Source organism: Drosophila innubila, chromosome X (assembly GCF_004354385.1).
Source record: "Drosophila innubila isolate TH190305 chromosome X, UK_Dinn_1.0, whole genome shotgun sequence".
Classification (NCBI taxonomy): Eukaryota; Metazoa; Arthropoda; class Insecta; order Diptera; family Drosophilidae; genus Drosophila; species Drosophila innubila.
In genome coordinates this window covers 24,050,528-24,071,911 of record NC_047626.1, presented here as the reverse complement: position 1 = coordinate 24,071,911, position 21,384 = coordinate 24,050,528, and the positions used below count along the sequence as shown (strand labels likewise).

The 21,384-nt window shown below is 38.9% G+C and overlaps 3 protein-coding genes across 3 annotated transcripts; 2 read left to right on the top strand and 1 right to left on the bottom strand.

Annotated features, from left to right (window-relative positions):
- Positions 1–606: 606 nt before the first annotated feature.
- Positions 607–3,343, bottom strand: LOC117793559 (pre-mRNA-splicing factor 38B). Its single transcript, XM_034633909.1, has 6 exons — positions 3,202–3,343; positions 2,885–3,046; positions 2,696–2,820; positions 2,453–2,588; positions 1,840–1,946; positions 607–1,727 (listed from the first exon to the last, which is right to left on the bottom strand). The coding sequence occupies exons 1-6, from the start codon at positions 3,209–3,211 to the stop codon at positions 957–959; spliced, it is 1,311 nt and encodes a 436-aa protein (XP_034489800.1). The 5' UTR covers positions 3,212–3,343; the 3' UTR covers positions 607–956.
- A 1,014-nt stretch (positions 3,344–4,357) lies between these two features.
- Positions 4,358–18,348, top strand: LOC117786215 (platelet binding protein GspB). Its single transcript, XM_034624327.1, has 11 exons — positions 4,358–4,476; positions 5,729–7,403; positions 10,544–12,709; positions 13,445–13,704; positions 14,080–14,465; positions 15,317–15,558; positions 15,624–15,814; positions 16,360–16,521; positions 16,597–17,134; positions 17,526–17,899; positions 17,972–18,348. The coding sequence occupies exons 2-11, from the start codon at positions 5,997–5,999 to the stop codon at positions 18,180–18,182; spliced, it is 5,937 nt and encodes a 1,978-aa protein (XP_034480218.1). The 5' UTR covers positions 4,358–4,476; positions 5,729–5,996; the 3' UTR covers positions 18,183–18,348.
- A 2,233-nt stretch (positions 18,349–20,581) lies between these two features.
- LOC117793851 (cytochrome c oxidase assembly factor 6 homolog) lies at positions 20,582–21,251 on the top strand. The gene is made up of 2 exons (XM_034634277.1): positions 20,582–20,657; positions 20,732–21,251. The coding sequence occupies exon 2, from the start codon at positions 20,867–20,869 to the stop codon at positions 21,143–21,145; it is 279 nt and encodes a 92-aa protein (XP_034490168.1). The 5' UTR covers positions 20,582–20,657; positions 20,732–20,866; the 3' UTR covers positions 21,146–21,251.
- Positions 21,252–21,384: the final 133 nt, after the last annotated feature.

The window sequence follows — 21,384 nt, the reverse complement described above, 5'->3', positions numbered from 1 at the left end:
AATATTTCAGCATTGTTTCAGCTAAAGGAATCTCACCAAATTGTTGTGTACTGTTGGCAAAGTTACAGTGACCGCAAAACTGTAGAACTGACTTAAAAATTATATTCATTTGCTAAATGATCAAATATTTTTACATTATCCAGGGCTTTTTTTTTAAATTAAAATTAACTCAAAATATGAAAATTAATAGCTCGTTTTTCATTGAAATAACAAAAGTACTTTAATTCTAAGATTTCTATTCTTATGGAGTCAGATTGTGTCTAAGTTTCTGAGTTTTTAGTAAAAAGTTTTTAGCTTTTTTTGTACATTTGTGGAAAATTGAAGAGGCAGCAGCTGTACATCATTTTATTGAAAAAGAATGAGTAAAAACGTAGCAGAATGTTAATAGACTTTCTAAGAGAGTATTACTCTATCTTATATTAAGATATTTTATAAATTTCGAATCAATATCCATTTAATACACAGTTAAATTTTCAATCTGGGAAATTAATTTTTTGGAAATCGGTATCTTTTGAAAATGAGTTTGAATAATGAACAAACAGAAGTAATCAATTATAATGATAATTATCATGCGTTGTCTCAGTTTTATCGTAATCATAAAACATATTGATTTAAACAAATGTCACTTTTATTTTGCATAAAACACAACTTGAAAAATGTACAATCAGCATAAAGAGTTATGAATTACAAAATATAGCCATACTTGCTGTTGTTTGTCTGTTTGTCTGTTTGTCTGTATGTATGTGTTGTGTTTAACTTTGTCTGTCTTTCTGTGTGTTTGTGTGTGTGTGTGTATTTGTTATAACCTGAGTAGGAGCTTAGCCAGGTCGGCAATGCTCTGTAGTCGCATATGCAAGAGGACGACAATGAAGTGGGTTAAATAAAAGAGAGAGAGAGAGAGAGAGAGAGAGGGAAAGATAAACAGGGGGAAAAAAATATGATAAATGATAATCAGTTCATCGATAGCGTCGCTCCCTCTCTCTGTCATTGTCCTTGTCCTTGTCCCTGTCCCGCTCTCTCTCCCGTTCCCTGTCGTCGTGATGATGTCTGCTGCTCCGTTCGTCCCGTTTCCGTTCCCGATCCCGCTCATGACGATGACGACCACGACTGTCACTGCGACTGCTGCGAGATTTGCTGTGACTGCGACTGCGACTCCGTGAGTATTGTCTATGCTTGTGCTTCTTCTTGTGCTTGCTGCTGCGACGACGACTGCTCTCACCACGTTCGCCATAGTCCTTGTCGCGATCGGAGCTGCCATAGGGCAGCATCGAAGACATGGGCGGTGGCGGTGGGTAATCCTCGTAGCCGCGACTGCGTCCATAGGCTGACCCCGAGGCTTGACTTGCATAATAGTCGCGATCATCGTGATCATTGCGATAGTTTGCTGGCGGATAACCGCCGGCTCCTCCTCCTCCTCCTCCACCTGCTCCTCCTCCGCCTCCAGCGCCAGGAGCACGTCTACCACCACCACCACCACCTCCTCCTCCTCCCTCGTAGTCATCGCATCCAGTGGCAACAGCTGCCGTGGCGTTGCCAGGCGTAACCGTTGCCGCTGTCTGGCCACGACCCGTGCTCAGCTGATTAATTGTGATGCCCTGCTCCCGGCAATATTGTTCAATCTTCTTCTCGATCTGCTTCTGGATGGGCACAGGAATGCGAGGAAACAGTGTGGAGAACCAATCCAGCTTTGTCATAAACTGATACACCATTTGGCCAATCGTCAATACCTGAACAGGGAATAATCAATAGGATAACTCCCAGTTAGTTGAAGGGATCTTCAAGGATTATGTGTGCTATGGCTATTGGTTTATTGATTGGTGGCTCATACAGTTGACTCACCTGGCCGCCGCCCGCCTTTACGTCAATCTCCTCCTCGTCCTGCAGATAATCCTCATACCAGTCGTATAAATCTCCTGGCGGTTGTGTATAGCGTAAGTACATAAATCCTACAAATATGGCAAGCAAACAGAGAAATACAAATTAGCATTATTGGTTGACAATCAGTTAAGGCCAGTACGCAGCGCAGCGAGATAAAACGAGGATCAAAGAAACAAAGTTTATCAATTAAACAGTGTCGAGATCATAGTTTGCTATATTGTGTAAAAATATCAGTCTCCTATATCTTATGGTTTGGGCTGTTCAATGCTCAGTCAGTGTGTGAGTGAGTCAGGACAAAGAGCTTTATAAATATAGATAGCTGTCATAAGATCGCTTAGTGGTAAATACATATTGTGTATGAAAATCATTACGTTTTTTAAAACTATAACGTTTATCTCGAGCTGCGTGCTAGCCTTAAGACAGAGACAAAGATAGAGAGACAGACAAGGAGAGAGAGAGAGAGAAAGAGAGATTCTGTGTGAGAGTGATAAGAGAAGATACGCGGGAGGAGAGCAGGAGCAAGCAACGAGTGACGAGTGACACGGCTGAACTCATGCGACTTACCAACACCTACCTAGTGCCCGTATGTAGGCCGAGTCTGTGTGATTGAGCAGCCCGTTGATCTGTTTCCGTGTCAATCGGAGCGTGTAGAGCTTGTAAAGCAAACAGTAGGCGGTGGATACAATGCCGCCGGCGCCAACGCCACGTACCTAGAAATTTTAAGAAAATTCATAAATGGGGTTAGCATCAATTAATTACACTCGAACAACAAATAAAGATAATCGCCAACGATAAGCGCTACATTTCATAAACTCACACCGCCGCACATGCCCGTCTGGCCGGAGGTTTTGCGTGATCCTCGCTCCCATGGTTCCATGTGCTTCACCTGGTAGTAGATCTCGTCGACCACCTCATGGTAGGTTTTCAGCTTGAATAGGTGTACTAAAACACGAGACATGTCAAATTGGCGGGACAATTATTAAGTGTGTTTCTTCTCAATCGTTACCTTTGAAATAGCTGGAACTCTGTATGTTGGCCAGGATAAGGGGATTCAGATTCATAGACGTCTCATTGCCCCAAAATGGCAGCGTATTATGCTGCTTGCCAACGCCGGACTTTTTAGCGCCGACGCCGCCGCCGCCGCCACCCGAAGACGCTGCCGAATATTCTGTGTCAACGCCAAAAATGCCGCGATTAACAGAGATAGAGTGGGATGGCGAGAGCGAGAGAACGAAAGCGAGAAAGCACAAATAGTGGATTTAATTTAGCACACACATTTATTGCAATCTGGAATGCCCGTGGTGGGGGCGCACACTACCTTACCTTCGTCCATGGCTCCACTTCAAATGCCGGTATTTGTGTTGTGCATTCAATAACAGTTCTAAGTTACTTTGAGCGCAAGCAAACGCAATTTGCAAACGTTTACGTACAGTGAAAATGCCAATGTGTTAGAGTTGTATCGAATCGTTCGGACTAAGTTCTATTGAACTAGTCCCTAAAGTGAAGGAATGAACTAAATCCCTGATTGTAGGTCATTTAGTTCTAATTTAGTTCGTTCAATAGATACCAAGATAGTTCGTTCAGTGAACGAAAAGTGCCGTTGCTTTTCGGCGCGGCGTCCTTAAAGCGAGGGTTGCCCATCCAGTACAAATTTCCCATCTGGTTTGATTCTTTTTACTTAAAGGCCAGTTTTGAGTAGACCAGAAATTTCCACCGGTGGAAAGTTTTCTATGGAATAGAAATTTTTATATGGAATTTTCACCTACCAGAACGTTTTTTAGTCTACTCGTTAGGGGCCTTTAAAAATAAGTACATTTCCAAAAAGAGGTTTTCTGAATTTTAGAACCCTTTTTTAAATTTTTTTTTTATCTGGAATTTTTTAAATTTTTGCAGAATTTTTGTTAGAGTTTTCTCGATTTTTAGATATATTTATATTTTTTAAAATTAATTTTTCTAACTTCTCAGCCGAAAGCTGACGAACGTCAAATCTTCATTGAAATGTTAACCTTAATTTTGTCAAATTTTAAATTTGTAATCAAATTTATTCATTTTATTGCAAAGTTATAGCATTTTTCAATTTTCATTACCTAAATATAAATTTTTATTGCAGCGCCATCTTGTGTCACATTCGCTACCACGTTACTCATTAGCAATTTCTCCCCAAGTAACAGTATCACAATCTGCATACTCGCGATATTTAATTTTTATTTTTTTTTTTTAGCAATAATTTGACGAAAAATGTACACTCTAATAAATTTTTTTAATTCGGATTATAATGTCGGATTATAATATCAATTATATTATAATTTATTATCGAAATGTAATATTCCACTATTAAGCGCCATCTTTTGTTCATGAAATATACTAAATGTGTGTTTTGATATTTCGATGGCAAAATTGAGTTACACTATCGATAATGTAATGTCTGCATCGAAAGTGAGAAACAAAACAGATTAATCGATATATCGATAGCGTCATTTAATCAGCAGCAGCAATGAGAGTGAGTGAGCGAGGAGACGACGAAGACGGCTCGTCAAGAGTTTACGCACTGAGTATGTGCTGGCGGCGGATAACGGCGGACGGACCTAAAACAAAAGTGTGCGTGTGTGTGTTTTTCTTTATTTTCTTTTGTAACAACAAATATTAGTTAAATCATAATTATATTATCAAAATCGAAACTGCAGCATTGAATCGTATTTAGTGTGAGTGCAAATTGATTTTACTGTGATTAGGTGTGAAGATGACGAACTTAAATATGAGCAAAGCAAGCAAAATCAACAGCAAACAGCACGAAATTTGTGCATCCAAATACCTCGATATCCATTCGTGAGAGGGGGAAGCGTTGAAAATTTCAGCTGAAAAATCCAAATTAACAATTATAAGTAATTACAACTATGTATAACTAATATAGCAGCAGCAGCGGCAGCGACAACAGCAGCGCAGCAGCAGAGCAGCCACCACGGTCGTTTAGCAAGCAGCTAGCACCAAGAAGAAGACGAAGAGCAAGACGAAAAGTAAAACAACAATAAAGCTGGCCATATTCATACAACACAAAAAAAAAAAGAAGAAAAAGAGGAAAAAAAACAGCATGTTGTGAGCTAATCAGAATCAGTGAAGGGAGGCATAGGTGTATTTTGTTGTTGTTTTTTTGTTCATTTCCTTTGGGAATTAATAATGAAATAGAATTATAAATGTGTAAAATATTGCTATTGAAATTACATGTTATATTTATAAAAATAAGCAGAGCTAAAGCGACGCAGTCGTTGCTGCCGCTGTCGGTGTCGCAGTCGCAGTCGACTTCGTCTCGTGGTGTCAACGTCAACTCCAACCGCGTCGCTGGCGCTCGTGTGCTGCACAATTGAATGTGTGAGTGTGTGTGTGTGTGTGTAGCGTATTTACTTGTGTGTGCGTGCGTGGCCCCTTTTGCCTGCAAAGGTGGGCAGCTCATAAAAAGGCGCCTCCTGTCGCCCCAGACACACACACATATCACATATATATATACAAGTGGGTTTGCCCAGACCCAGATTTTTGTTGTTATTATTGTTGTCTGCTTGCCTCCTGGTGTTTGGTTTGTTTTCGTATTGTCACTCTTCCTTTTTGCCCTTTTTCATTTCGTTTTTATTATGAAAATTCTTGAAAAACCAGCTGAAAAATCGCGGGCAGCCCAAATAGATAAATCCAAATCTTATCGCTTAAGCACCGCCCCCCCGCTCCACTCTCTGCACTAGCAACTACCTCTGACCCCCCCTCACTCCTCCTACCCCTTAGCAGTATCGATGCCGTGTGTTCATCGTGGTGAATACCGAATATTGATTCCATATTTTTTATGCACACTTATTCGCAAGAGCAGCGCAGCTCAGCGCGACGCAGCAGAAGACAGAGAAGAAGCAGAACTCGAAGCGAAGCTTAAATGAACTGCATAAATAAACGAAATCAAAACAAAAGAAAAACAGTGAACAAATCAAATATAACAAAAACAACGAGAACGAGAATAAGAAAAAGAAAACAATATAAAGAGAAAGGACAATAACAAAATTTGCTGCTATAGTGATAAAGATAAATAAATAAAATATTCAATAAGTATTCCCTTTAATTGGGAAACTTCAATTTGAGCAAAGATGACGGACATTGTGGAGCTGATGAACCGAATGTCGAGCACATTTAACAGCGACTGCGCCACAAGCACCGCCGAGGGCGGAATGCTGCTCAACTCGGATTTGGCCGAGGATAAGACGCTCAAATGGCGCAATTTGGCCAACAATCAGTTTGCCTGCAAGGATAAGGATAAAAAGCAAGCAGGCAACGTCGAGAAGCAACAGGAGTTGCCGACAGCAGAGGCAGCGACTGAGGCAGAGGCAGCAGCAGCGACAGAAAATGAAGAGCAAAAGCTGCCCGATGCTGCGAATGTCAAAATGGAGACGGAAGCAACAGTCGCTGCAGCTGAAGCAGATAAACAGCAGTCGCCGTCGCAGTTGGAATTGCAGTCGCCGTCGCAGTCGCAGTCGCTGCCTCAAGGCCAGAGTCACAGCCAAAGCCAAAGTCAGTGCAGCGATGGCGCCAATGCAGCCAGTGCAGAAATAACACAAATTGCAGCAGCAGCAGAGGCAGCAGCAGATGAGTCGACAGCAGCAGCAGCCGCCGAAGCAGATGCAAATGCAGAAACAGAAACATCGACAGCAACAGACGGAACAAAGCTAGCAGAAGCAGCAGCGTCGACCGCAGCAACACCAGCAGCAGCAGAGACAACGACGACGCCTAACGAAGCGACCGCAGCGGCAGCAGTCGACAATGGCGTTGACGATGACGATGAGGTTGCCGAGCACGCTGCCGAAGTAAAAGGCGATGGCGATGGCGTCGCTGGCAGTGATGACAACGCTGCTGTCACAACAAAAGCAGCGAACGTTATCGAAGAAGAAGAAGAAGCAGAAGCAGCAATAACAACAACAACAACAGCAGTCAAACTGGAGCAGGAAGCGTTTAAAAGTGCAGCAGCAACAACAACAGCAACGACAATCGCTGCGGTGGAGCAGACAACAACAAGTGTAGCAGCTGCTACAGTTACAACAACTACAACAACAACAAATATTGTTACAACAAACACAACATCCGAAGGTATAAAGACTGAAAATGAGATGGAAACCGCAAATGCGAAACCCAAAGAGGAGCTTTTGGATGAGCAGCAGCAACAACAACAGCAGCAGCAGCAAGAACAACAACAACAGCAGCCGTCCAAGGAGCAAACGTTGACTGCGCAGCCCGAACCAAGCGCAGACGCTGCAACAGTCGCTGCAGTCGTAACAGCCGAGGTCACTGCGTCGTCTCCAGTCACGACATCATCATCGGCATCCCCAACGTTGAGTTTGGCTGCCGTCGCTCCACTTGTTGTCAACGCTGCCGACGTCGCTGACGGCGCCGCTGACGCAACAGATTCAACAGCGATGAATGCCGCTGGCAGCAGCAGCAGCGACGTCGCAGCAGCAGCACCAACGACAGCAGAAGCAGCAACGTTGGCTGCTGATAAAAACGTAAGTGTATAACGTTTGTACATATGTATGTGTGCATGTTTCAATGTGCAATTGTGTGTGTGTGTTAGTGTAATTCTCGAATTTTTACAGTTTGTTTCACTTTCTGTTTTACTTTTGACGATGCGCCTCCATTAGGGGGCGATTTGAGCAGCAAGTGGGCAGCGCCCTACAACAACAGCGGACTGAGATTTAGAGAGAGAGAGAGAGAGAGGGTTTGATAGATTTGCATATATCGGGACTTCCCCGTATAAGTAATATGTATATATGTGTGTGTGTTTAAATTAAATTAAATTAATGAAATTCCTTGCAATTTTTTATATTTACATACATACTTATAGTTTATGATTCATGTTAGATGCAGGTATGTTTATTGCATGTATGTATATGTACTATTTTTTGTATGTATACTTTAGGAATTTATTGGAAACATTTGGGAAGATGAAAAAAATACCCTAGAATAAACAAAAATAAAAAAAATAGCGAAAACAGCGAGATAACAAAAGGGAGTACCACAGTCTTATGTACTCTGTATAAATAACTAACCATAAGACATGCATAAATATGATTTAAAAACTCTTCTAAACAAATTTCTAAATATAGAAATATTTAAGTAAATTAAGGATTAAGTTAGGTCAGTTTCTGTTGAAACTTGTTTAAATTGGAATGGAGCAGAGAATAACGTATTTCTTCTTATTTTGTATGATAAAAGTTAGTTAGTTATTTATCAAATTTTATAGTACAAATTGAATGCACATACCATTATTTATGCAGATAAATAATAAATTTAAACTCACATTTTTTCGTACACACTTATTTTTGAAATATTTGCCTTCATATACAAAGAACAGTTGACTTATAAAACAACAATGTTTTTTCAACATGATTTAGGAATATTTCTCATACATATTTTAGAAACAAAAAAAATTCATAATGTGTTGGTCGAAATTAGGTGTACAAATAATTTTTGTAATCTCTCAGCAATTATTTTTGCAAAATTTGGTTAATTTAGTGTAAACTAGGCACAGTTGACTAAAATTATAATAAAATTGTGAAAAATTTAAAATGAAACTGAAATATTAAAAATAAAAATCAAATTACAAATATAAATGTAAATGTGGAAAACCAATGATATACTGAAAAGATTATATTTCTTAGAGTTCAGTGTTCAGCTAAAATAAATAACACATTGAATCCGAAAAAATAGTAAATATATACAAAATAGATTCCAAAGTGCGAAGATACTTTCCTTTTATTGAAGTGTAATGTTTTAGTGTGCTTTCTATTTTATTTTATTTTGCAATACATGTACAATATTTATAAAGTATAAAATACTTTGCAATACAAGTTAAAAAAATATATTGTAACATTCTGAACCATTTTAAAAATATTAGGTCAATACGGTTTTGGTAATTATGTGCAAATTTGTTCGAGTTTAGTAATTTATAAATATGACATAATAGTATTAAATTAAATACAGTATAACTTGCTTAATTACACTAATACCTAATTGCACGATCAAGGTAATTGTCCAAATCTAAGGCTTAAAACATGCTTATTTGAAAGCATAAATCTTAATCAGCATCAAGAAGCAAACAAAGTAAACAAATTTCAGTTAGTCGTGCATTTGATTTCTTGATTGATTGTGCATCGTAGCAAATGTCCACTGTGCTTATGAGTTTTCTGTTTGAATTTTGGAAATGTAAGCATCCTTTATGCTTAGCAGAGAATGTTCCATTTTCAATTTGCTGACAAGCCAGAGGACAAATATGTCTCATTCTTCACTCCCAACTCAATTCATGCCTCTGCCTCTGTCTCTGCCACTGTCTCTGTCCTGGCCGTGCCACAGCGTGTGGCATGCATGTGTTTTGTAGGAACTGTTGCCAGGGTAACGTGGTTATCGGAAGTGGTGAGCTTAGATTTGCACTCGCTTCGTTGAGTAGACAGGTGAAGGAGCAGCTGCCTCAGAGCTGGAGCTGCAACTGCAACTCTCAACTTGCAACATCATCTGTTCGTTGCTTTATTGAATAGTATTCCGAGCAAATGAAACGACGCAAGTTGGAAAATTGGCTAACGGTTTGTCTCTCTTCATTTTAATTACAAGTGTTGTGTCTGAGGATAAGATTGAGAATTTCTTAAACAAGTTGCAAGTGTTGTCTTTCATTTTATAAAAGTGTGCAGAATTTGCAACAGGCAGCAGAAGGCTTAAATTATATATATTCCTGATAACCATCAACAACTAAGTCGATATATATAGCAGTGTTTTTTTTTTTGTGTATAAACAAATTTAAAAGATGGTAAGAGCTAGAAGCATCAAATTGGTTGTGCAGATTTCTTATATGTTATAGGTCATATCAAGTTTTATTTCAAATTTTAAAGATCCCCTCCTTCGCAAATAAAAATATTTGTTTCGAAAGTAATTTTAATGCTATAAGTCTTGTATTTTTTCGTACGTATGATATATAAGTATATTCGGATCTACTCAAAAAATTACATCGTATAATAAACGTCAAAGAGATTTAAAAAAATATATTGAGTTTGTTTGCTTATGTGTGAAAGTGTTTGAATGTGTTTTCAGTTAGACAAGTAATTATTTTGACACAGTAAAAAATGCAATTGAACCGAATTTTTTTTTCTAAAAACCTTGAACAACTACAATAATATAAGAAAAAATAATAATATATTAAGAAATAGTTGTTTTTTTTTCGTGCATTATAAAATGTGTGAATTTTTTTTTATTTTGGAAAAAGAATTTACAAATTTGTTTTTAAACACATTTGTTGATAAAAATGGTTATGTTCTTACAATAATAATAACGGAAGAGGTTAATTTATTTGCATAACAAAGTGTGTATATTTTTTAATTGGTTTTTCATTGTTAAAAATAATTTAAACCGAAATGTTCCTATTAATATATATAAATAAAAAGAGTTGAATTATTTTCGCAAAGGAAAATGTGTGAATTTCTAATTTTAAAACACAATTATTTGACTAACTGTGCAATTATAGAATATCTTAGGGTAGCGCCCATCTTAAGGTTTTTATTAATTATTTTTAGCGCTTTAAGTATGATTATACATTGTTATAATTTAAGTCACTAGTCACATGTTTAATATACTTCTATTATGTCTTTCCCTTTGACAGGAACAAATTGCTGCTGGCAGCACGCGTCGCTTGCGTCGCACTCCGCGTCCCACAGATGAGCAGCAGCTGGAGGAGGCGCCACAACAGAGGGAGGAATGCAACGAAGCCTTGTCCAACAATGTTAAAAAGGAGGAGGTGGAGAAGTCACCTGCAGCTAACGAGGAACAAATGGCAGCAGCAACAACATTAACAACAGCAACATCTACAGCAACAACATCTACAGCAACAACAACAACAACAACATCAGCGGCAGCATTAAATGTGCCGCCAGCGCCAAAACGTGGACGTGGACGTGCCAAAAAGATTAAACCCGAAGTGGAGGCCACAGACTTGGCACAAGCGTCGTCAGAGTTGCCAGCTGTTGAGGAGACAACTGTGGAGCGTAAAGTTGGACGCAAGCGTAAGCTGCCCGAGGAGGACCAACAACAACAACATCAGCAGCAGCAGCAGCAGTTGACAGAGATGTCTTCGGTGGTGGTCAAGACGGAGCAGGAGGAAGATGCTTCAACATCCTCTGCCGCCGCTGCCGCAGCGCCAATGCGACGCAGTGTGCGTCTAGGGAATCGTCACGATCATGCCACACATGCCTCCTGGAGCAGCGAGGAGGTCAAGACGGAACCAATGGCGAGTCAAGAGCTGACGCCGACTATGGACACGCTGCCAGGCATCTCTGGTGCGTCCGGTGTGTCAGGAGTTGCGGGTGTGCTGGACGAGAAGACGCCGCCAAAGAAACGTGGACGCAAGGCAAAGATTCCGGCTGTCACAAGAGCCGCTTCGCCAGCTTTAGGTGCCACAACGACAACAACAACAGCAACAGCAATATCAACAACAAGTGGCAGCAACAACAGCGGAGTTGGGGCATCATCATCATCATTATCGAATGGCAACAAACGTGCCGCATCCATGTCAGTGACAACCACATCAACAACATCCAGCAACGATGTGCAGTTGCCAAAGCGCTCGAAGCGCCGGATTAAGCCCACGCCAAAGATCCTGGAGAACGATGCATTGCGCAGCGAATTCGAGACCAAGTTCATCGAACGCATCTCGCACTGGGAGGCTGCCGGCGGGGAGGGGGCGGATACCGTACACTTTGAGACGCCGCTGCAGTTTGGCAGCGCTGCAGGTTCAAATTCCTCAACATCGCGTCAAAAGAGCGACAAATCCGATGGCGGAACAAGTGGAGCGGGCGCGGGTGCGGGAGCGGGGGCAGGGGATCATCCGGCGGGAACGAGTGCAATTAAGAAGCGTCTATTCTCAAAATCACAGCGTGACATTGACAATTCGGGTGCTGCATTGTTGGCGAAGAGTCTGCTGCCACCATGTCCCGATCTCGAGCAGTTCATCAGTGACATTAAGGCGGCCAAATTGAATGCGAACCGGTCGCCGGAGGAGCGTAAATTGAACAAGAAGCAACAACGCAAGTTGGCCAAACAGAAGGAGAAGCATCTCAAACATTTGGGATTGAGGCGCAACAACAGCGAGGAGGCAAGCGACAACGATAGCTCCAACACGGACAACGAGGAGTTTGTGCCCACGACACGTGTCCAGGTTGGCAAACCCAGTGTGACGCTGCGTCTGCGCAATGCCACAAAGGATACAGCAACAGCAGCAGCAACAACAACAGCAACAGTAACAACAACAGGCAGGACAACAACAAACGCAGCTGCTGTTGCACTGCCTCCTCCGATTCCAGCTCCTACACCAACTCCCAGTGGCAAGCTCAGCCGTCGCATTGGGGTTCGCAACAATGCAAGTGGAGCGGGAGCAACAGGAGCAGGAGCAAGTGGATCCGCAACTACCACATTGGATCACGCCCAGTTGCAGGCCTTGAACAGCGCCATTCTCTCTGCTGCCCATGATGCTAGCGATGCCATTGCCAGCACTTCAGCTGCTGCCGCCGCCGCCGCCGTTGCCGTTAAGTTCATCTGTCTGTGCCAGAAGAGTTCACCGTACTATGCGCCAAATGCACCAGATGCCTCCTACTGCTGTGCCATCGACAACATCGATGAGCAGAAGATTGGCTGCTGCAATGAACTCTCCGCCGGCGTTCACAATCTATTGCGTCCCAGCCAAAGGGTCGGATACATGATCCTCTGCGATGAGCACAAGAAACGCTTGCAATCCCACAACTGCTGTGCCGGCTGTGGCATCTTCTGCACCCAAGTAAGTCACATCCACAAATCGCAAATAACAGTTTTGAGTTGAAAAATAATCAAATTCGATCAAATTATATGTATAAATGAGAAAATCAATGACATGCATATTGTTTGTTAAATGGATTTCATTTAATTTGTATTGCTTTAGAAAGAAATGTAAACAAATTAAAAAAATATTTATATATATTTTAAAATCATATGTATTATTTTTTATTTTATTTAAACATTAAAAATAAAAATGAATTTTTTGAAATTCAATTTTATTTTAAAATCATAGTAAAAATCGTATTTTCCATTATTATTTACTCATTAAATTCTCTTTTAAAATCACAGCAAAATAAGTAGTCTCCAATATAATTTACTTATTAAAACATTTTGAATTTTTAATAATTAAATTTCAATTTTATTATAAATTATAATTCAATTTTATTTTTTTCATTTTGTTTTTAATACAAAATATTAAACTAAAAGTTAATTTTTTGTATTGTTTTATAATAATAGAAAACAAGAGTTCATTTTTTTTTTTTTGTTAACTTAGATTTGAAATTTCAATATTGTATTTATTTTTTATTCGATCAAAAGCTAAGACTTTATTCATAGATACAACTGAAAAAATCATGTCACTTTAATATTTGTATTTTAAGATATATAGCGTTAAATTATTTCGATATAATAATTTGATTTTCGATGAATCATCAATCATAAAGATAAATCGTTCAATCAATCAATCGATTTGTTTCAGGGCAAGTTTGTGCTGTGCAAGCAACAGCATTTTTTTCATCCGGATTGCGCACAACGCTTCATTTTGAACAGTCCCTACGATGCACAACAACAACAACAACATTCGTCCGGCAGCAGCAACAACATAAACAACAACTATGCCAGCCCCCTGCTCGTCCTCAAGTGTCCGCACTGTGGCTTGGACACGCCGGAGCGCACCTCAACCGTCACCATGAAGTGCCAAACGTTGCCGGTCTTTCTGCCCGCTCAGAAGACAAAGATGTAAGCATTTTTTTTTTTTTAATTTGGGTGTTATTATCTTGTGCTTGTATGTAACATATTTCATTTAATTATTAATATTTTTCTTTTCTTTAAATTACATAAAATAGAGCACACCAGATTCTCAAGTTAAAATATTCTTAAATTAGTTTGCCAATTAAATTAACAAAAATCTGTATAATAAGTTTTGTGAATTTAGTTTTCTTACGTTTATTCGTTTTTTATCTTATTATTATATTTTTGTGAGCACATGTGTTTGATCTAAGGACTACGAGCAGGTTATCTCTTCAAGAGCTTTTTTTTTTTTTTTTTTATGTAAACAACCAATTGACAATTTCTTTGCAAACACTGAATTCATTTCCTAATCCATTTTCACAGCAAACCTGCCAAGCTGACAACCTCATCCCATCTGACGCAATTTGGAACTGCCTCAGGCAGCAATAAACCACCAGGCAGCACCAGCTCAACCGCCAAAGGAGCAAGTGGTGGGACGCGGGGCAAGGCGGCTGCTGCTGCAACCGCAGCTGGCAAATCGAATGGCACACGTGGCAGCAACGGCAAAGTCTCCACAACAACAACAACCAGCTCGGGACTTGCCCTCAACATCATCAACTTTGAGCAATTGATTCCCGAGTCCGTCATGAATGTGGTGCAACGTGGTCGCATGGTCTCATCCAGCGGACGTGTCACCACCGAATTCAACACTCGCGACATGTACTACGCCGTCCAGAACGATGATCTGGAACGAGTTGCCGAGATTCTAGGTGAGTGTTAAGGGTGATCACTGATTGGTGTGATTTTAATAATAGGAGTACTTATGTAATGACGAAAACTTGTGGTATATGTTATCGTCACTAGCGTGGACACATTAAACGAGGCTGGACAGACCTTATAAAGTATTTATAACATTCTTGATCAAGAAGACGATCTGAATCAATATTGTTTAGTTAATCCTTGAGCGAATTTAACATAGAATTTCTTAGTTAAGAGGCTTTTTTGAAGAAATAAATGCAGAATTTTAAAATATCTTTTGGATAAAATTTAACTCAACTACTAAAATACAGTCCTGATTTTTCTTTGGAGCACTTAAACATGTCGTGTTCAAACGAATATTCTAAAAATTTAAAAAAAAAATAAAAAAAATTAAAATAAGACACATAAATTTCCAAATTTTAACAATTTTGTAGTGAAAGCGGTACCATTATTAAAGATATATTTTGTGCGTGTATTCGTTCAGTTTAAACACAGTTAAGTTAATATAAAACTAAAAAATCATCGTAGTAATTTTCAAAGGTATGGAAAAGTTAATTTTAGCTAAATCATATAACTTTGATGTGAACTCAATGAACGGATCGTAAAATGATACAACAATCTTCCTAATTATAAAGTGAAACCTTTAAAAAATTGGTTTGGTTTGGCTTTCTCAGGTTCGCTGATGATTTAGTTTGCATCCCTTGAATTGCTTTACGCTGTAAGACTTACAGATTTGATTTTGAAAAAAATCGCATCCGTTTCATCGCTCCAAAACTCAACAATCAACTCTCGCTGTCTACATTGATATCTCCCTCTAATTCAGTCACTTTTTCTGTCCTTTCTCTGTCTCTTGATGGCACAGCTGCCGACTACAATGTGCTGACGAGAATGCGTGAATTCCTTAATGGTACCTGCCTGCATCTGGTTGCCCACTCGGGCACCCTACAGATGGCCTATTTGTTGCTCTGCAAGGGCGCCAGCTCGGAGGACTTTGTCAATATCGTGGACAGTGAATTGCGCACTGCATTAATGTGCGCCGTAACGAATGATAAATGCGATATGCTCAATCTGTTCCTGCAATGTGGTGCCGATGTTGCCATCAAAGTAAGTCTTCTATTCCATCTCTTATTCTTCTCCATTCTCAACTTATTTGATTTACTTCTTTACAGGGTCCCGATGGCATGACCAGTCTACATATTGCAGCTAAGCTGGGCAACTTGGATGCGGCCCAACTCATTGTGGACAGTTATCGCGCCTCTCGCAACATTTCCAACTTTCTGAGCTTCATTGACGCCCAGGACGAGGGAGGGTGGACAGCTATGGTCTGGGCAGCTGAGCTGGGACACACGGATATTGTCAGGTGCGGCTTATTCGATGCATTTCCCAATTGTAACCAAGTTTAAGCATGCTGTTACCAACAGATAGCGTTGTTTATGCAGCTGTTGACAGAATTTATAATCTGTCATTTGATTATACTACTTTTATAAATTTTAAAGCTTCACTTTGTCAACAATATGCTAACTGTTAATGTTCTATATGAAAGATATATATTATGTTAAGTAGCTATGCCAAAAGAAAGAGCTGTTAATATGTATTTTAACAGCTGCTTCTTTAATGTTATCAACCAGAAAGGTTTTATACATATATTGTTAATTAGCTACAGAGCTATTAACAGCTGTGTAAATTACAAAGCTTTTTTTTTAATATTTTATATTAGTGGTAAATAAAACCGTTATTATATTTCATAACATTTGCAGATTTTTGTTAAGTTTAATAGCTGTAACTGAACTGTAAGCACGTACATTTGCAGATTATGTGAGGTTATATGGTGGTGTTAACTACAACTTATAAAAGATAACATAGTTAAATACTTGATTACTCTATATATTTATATTTTTTTTTTAGCTTGTTGATCAATCACGGTGCAGATGCGAACATCTGTGACAACGACAACAACACGGTGTTGCATTGGTCGACGTTGCACAACGATGGGTTGGAGACCATAACGGTGCTGTTGCAAGCTGGCGCTGATTGCAACGTGCAGAATGTGGAAGGCGACACGCCGCTGTAAGTAGATGTCTTCAAACATAATACTGTTCCGAGCTAGATCCACAATATTTAATCTTGATACTCTTTTTGCAGTCACATTGCTTGTCGTCACTCGGTGACACGGATGTGCATCGCTTTGATTGCGAATGGCGCCGATTTGATGATCAAGAATAAGGCGGAGCAGTTGCCCTTCGATTGCATACCCAACGAGGAGTCGGAATGCGGACGCACTGTTGGATTCAATATGCAAATGCGCAGCTTTCGTCCATTGGGATTGCGGACACGTGTCGTTTGTGCGGATGCGTCGAATGGACGGGAATTGCGTCCCATTCAAGCGGTGCGCAATGAGCTGACCATGTCGGAGCATGAGGATGAAGCGGATGCATTAATGTGGCCGGACTTCAAATACATTACCAATTGCATTATACTACAGAATCCGGTGCAAATCGATCGACGTGTCTCACAGATGCGCATCTGTTCGTGCCTTGACAGCTGCAGCAGTGATCTCTGCCAATGCAATGGCGCCTCCTCCCAGAACTGGTACACGGCCGAAAGTCGACTCAATTGTGACTTCAACTACGACGATCCGGCGGTGATATTCGAATGCAACGATGTTTGCGGCTGCAATCAGGTCAGTTTAAATCAAGACAGTAAACCGGTTAGGAATTTTAGCTGTTTACAATATGTTTGAGACTTTAACAACCAAATCATAAATTAATAAACAATATTTGAATCATATTCTTATCTAAGATTCTTACAAAAATTGATTATATTATAATGAAACAATTTTATTTTCTTATAAAATCATTTACATTGACAATTTCAATTTAAATTCAAATTTATGATATATTAAATTTTAGTTTATATTGGATTTTCCCAATCTGTACATTTGAATACCCTTGAGTACCATAAAATTGTAAATGTTTAATATTATTTAAAATTGACATTATTTATTCATTTAAATTTGATTTTCTATTTAATATTTACGAAACAAATAATGATAATCATTCTTCTTTCCTCAGTTGTCCTGCAAGAATCGGGTGGTACAGAACGGCACAAGGACTCCACTGCAGATTGTGGAGTGCGAGGAGCCCGCCAAGGGATGGGGCGTCCGTGCATTGGCCAACGTGCCCAAGGGCACCTATGTGGCTAGCTATACGGGTGAGATTCTTACCGCACCGGAGGCAGATCGACGCACCGACGATAGCTACTACTTTGATCTGGATAATGGGCATTGTATCGATGCCAATTATTATGGAAATGTCAGTCGTTTCTTTAATCATTCGTGTGAGGCCAACATTCTTCCCGTGCGCGTCTTTTACGAGCATCAGGATTATCGGTTTCCCAAAATTGCATTCTTCGCCTGTCGCGACATCGATGCTGGTGAAGAAATCTGGTAAGTTCAAATCTACAATTCCTAAAGACTTACACTACTAATATTCTTGATATCATTTATTGCATTTTCCAGCTACGATTATGGTGAAAAATTCTGGCGCGCCGAGCAACGTGCCACCGGTGGCGGCTGTCGTTGTCTAACAACTGGTTGCAAGTACTCGTTGCATGCAACCAGCTCAAACACATCGCCAACGGTGACAGGCGGCGATGAGGAGGCGCCAACTATCGAGGCAGCAGCAACTTCCGCAGCGCGGAACGAGCTATGCATAACGCCAATGTCATAGGGAAAGAGAGAGAGCGTGAGACAGCAGAGGAGAAAGAGATGGAGAGGAGTAAAAGAGACAGCAAATCGACATTGACTCTCTTGGCCAGGCCAAGTTGCCAAGCATCACATACAAAATTAAACAAAAAACAAACAAATAAGAGCGCCATATTAACTATAAACAAATTTAAAAAACAAAAAATCAGAGCCAACAACAACATGTAATGCCACAACAACAAACAACTTGTTAAGCAATACTTTTGTTGTTGGCATCCGACTGCTAAAACATTTGAGGGTTTTTACATATTTTATTTAGTTATTTGTTTCTACATACATACGTAGATGTATATGTTTATATTCATTTTTTATTATGCATTTGTTTTTATGAGCTAATTAATTATGTTTTCTTTAATAACTTTTTATATACTTATAAATATTATTACAAAGCAACAAAAAAAAAAAACCGAAAAACTAAAACAAACGCTGCATGTCGCATTGTGCAATACAAAAAAGGAAAATGTTTTAAAATTTTATATATAAAACAATATATATAAATATATATACATAAATGTCAAACTTTTTTGTATGTGTTGTTAAGCTTAAGCTGCATACACATAAATGTTTGTTCAATGGAATGCCGAGAAAAGAGAGAGAGAGAGAGAGAGAGTAAAGAAGGGTGGGACGATTTTGTATCTAGTCATAGCAGACAATACATAATTATTATATGATAACATATTATTATACAACAATACATACATAAGTATGTCATTTGGAATTGTTAAAGGAGCTTTAACAAATGCAACAAGTAGCGACACAGAGCCAGCAAAAACAAACAACAATCGCACTCATAACGTGAATTTACAATAAATTTTAATTTGTTTTTTTTTTTTTAATTTAACGTATCCTTTTTAAATGAAATTGTATGTGTATGTGTATATGCATGTGTCTTTGGCATGTCTAGCCACAATTGTTTAGAACAAATTAAATGCAAATTATATAGATTTATACATCAAATGAATGTGTGTGCTGGGCAAAGTACTGATAGTCATTAATATAACATGTATTTTAGCCATTTATAGATACTATCTCACACACAGATACACACACATACTTCATACATAGAAAAAAGTAACTGGTTTTGAGAGCATATGTGGAGAAGTGTCCGTTGTCGCCCATTGAGAATTGTTTTTGATTTTAATTTTCCGGTTCTTTATACTTTTTTTTTTATTAATTTGTTTTGTAGTTTAAAGAGCAAAGCAACTGCAACGTCTGCATTTTTGCTTTGCGCTCGAAAGCCACAAGTGCCTCAAAAGCTTTCAAAGAACCCTCGCCCCACTTTGTGCACTCCTGCTGAAAGGGGTGGTGGGGTGGGGCAAGGACAAGGACAAGGTACTACAGGAAATACAACATAATTTAATACATTGACTGCAATGCATTTTGAGATGTGACCACTTAAAGCAGCATCATCTTACTTAATCTTTGAGTTCCAACCATATCCTTGCGTCTAACGAATTACATCATTGATATAGTAAGAAATATAATAGTTATATATGTATTATCCTAGATGTATATAGGTCTATTTACAGCTAAACGCTGTAACGCGGCGGGGCCTCTCTAACTTAATATGTATGTATTTGTGTAAATGTTTATATGTAAAATATGAATATATATAAATATATGTTAATGATAAGTAACCAATGCTGAAATAAACACACAAACACACCCCAATACAAACACACACATTAAGCTGTTATTGAAATATAATTATACCAATATTCATAAAAGATATGTGTATACGGATCTAACGATGTAATTTGAATATGTCTGGCACGAAAATCACCGCATTGAGATTTGCAGTGTTCCTAGAGTTCACATTAAATGTATTCATATGTATGTACTATGTCTAGAGCTCGAGGCCATTTGTATATGTATGTAAAGGGGCAGTTATTGCGCTCCCATTTGCACTTGGCCGAGAGCAGCATTTCTATACGTAATTTATGTACTGTATAAACGATATTTACTTAAATATGAATGTAGTATAACGGTTTCGACTCACGATATCTAGAAATTAAGTAGTCACCCTCATATTTTTTATTGTTATCCGTCAACAATTTGTTTTGTTCTATTTTTCTTTTTTTTTAATTTTTTAATATAATAAACAAGTACATTTTAAAATACTTAGATTTTTATTGTTTGACTAGTTCACAATACGGATTAGTTGAAATTTAAACCTTATAATGTAAATTATAGGTCACAGAGATATTAAATCAAATAAATTTTAATACAACGTGAAGCTCAAGTGTTTTATTATAGAGAAATGTAATTTTAAACTTTACTTTTAAGTGTAACCGTTTAATTAAATGGCGCCCATAATTTACAGTGCAACACTGCTACCAATGCTGCTTAAATTTTTTAATTTTTTCACACAGCTGTTGGAACAACATTGGTAAACAGCTGGGCACACAGTTTCGGCAATTGTATGTTTTGTAATTTTGAGGTTGGTTCTGGTAAATTTATTTTATATTAAATGTTGTGTTAATATCTATGTAAAATAAATATCTTACAATGCAGATACCGCAACTGCCGTGACAGAGTCGATTGGTGAGCGAGGAATGCAGCATTAATGCAATCAGAAGAGACGAAAGCGGGCTAAGCAAAATCGACACCGAATCAAACATCAAAACAAACCAAAAAAAAACTGCCAGAATGAGTTTTCCCGACAAATCGGAACGCGCTAAGTGCTGGTCCAAGCGTGATGACTACTGGAAGTGTCTGGATGACAATGCACCCAAGCACAGCTCCACAAGCGGCGAGAAGGTGCCGAGCGCCTGCCAGACACTGCGAAAGACATTCGAACAATCCTGCCCTGGCCAGTGGGTAAAGCACTTTGATCGCAAGCGCACCTATGAACAATTCAAGGAGAAAATGGCATCCGGCTATGATCCGCTGGAGGAACGCACCAAGGCTGGAAATCCAAGCAAATGAATGGCCTGGAAGTGCAAAAGAGACGTTCGGTTAATTGTTACGCTATATATATTTTTTTTTGTATTGTTGTAGTGTAGTGTAAATAAAATATATATTTACATTATAACTACTCTAATCTTTAGCAAGTTAACAATTTATATATATATTTCGTTTTATTACAAATTGCTTAATGGTAATTGAAATTTTCAAATGACAATGACAGTGTGTACACATGCAAGAAATCGAACTTATGAAATGTG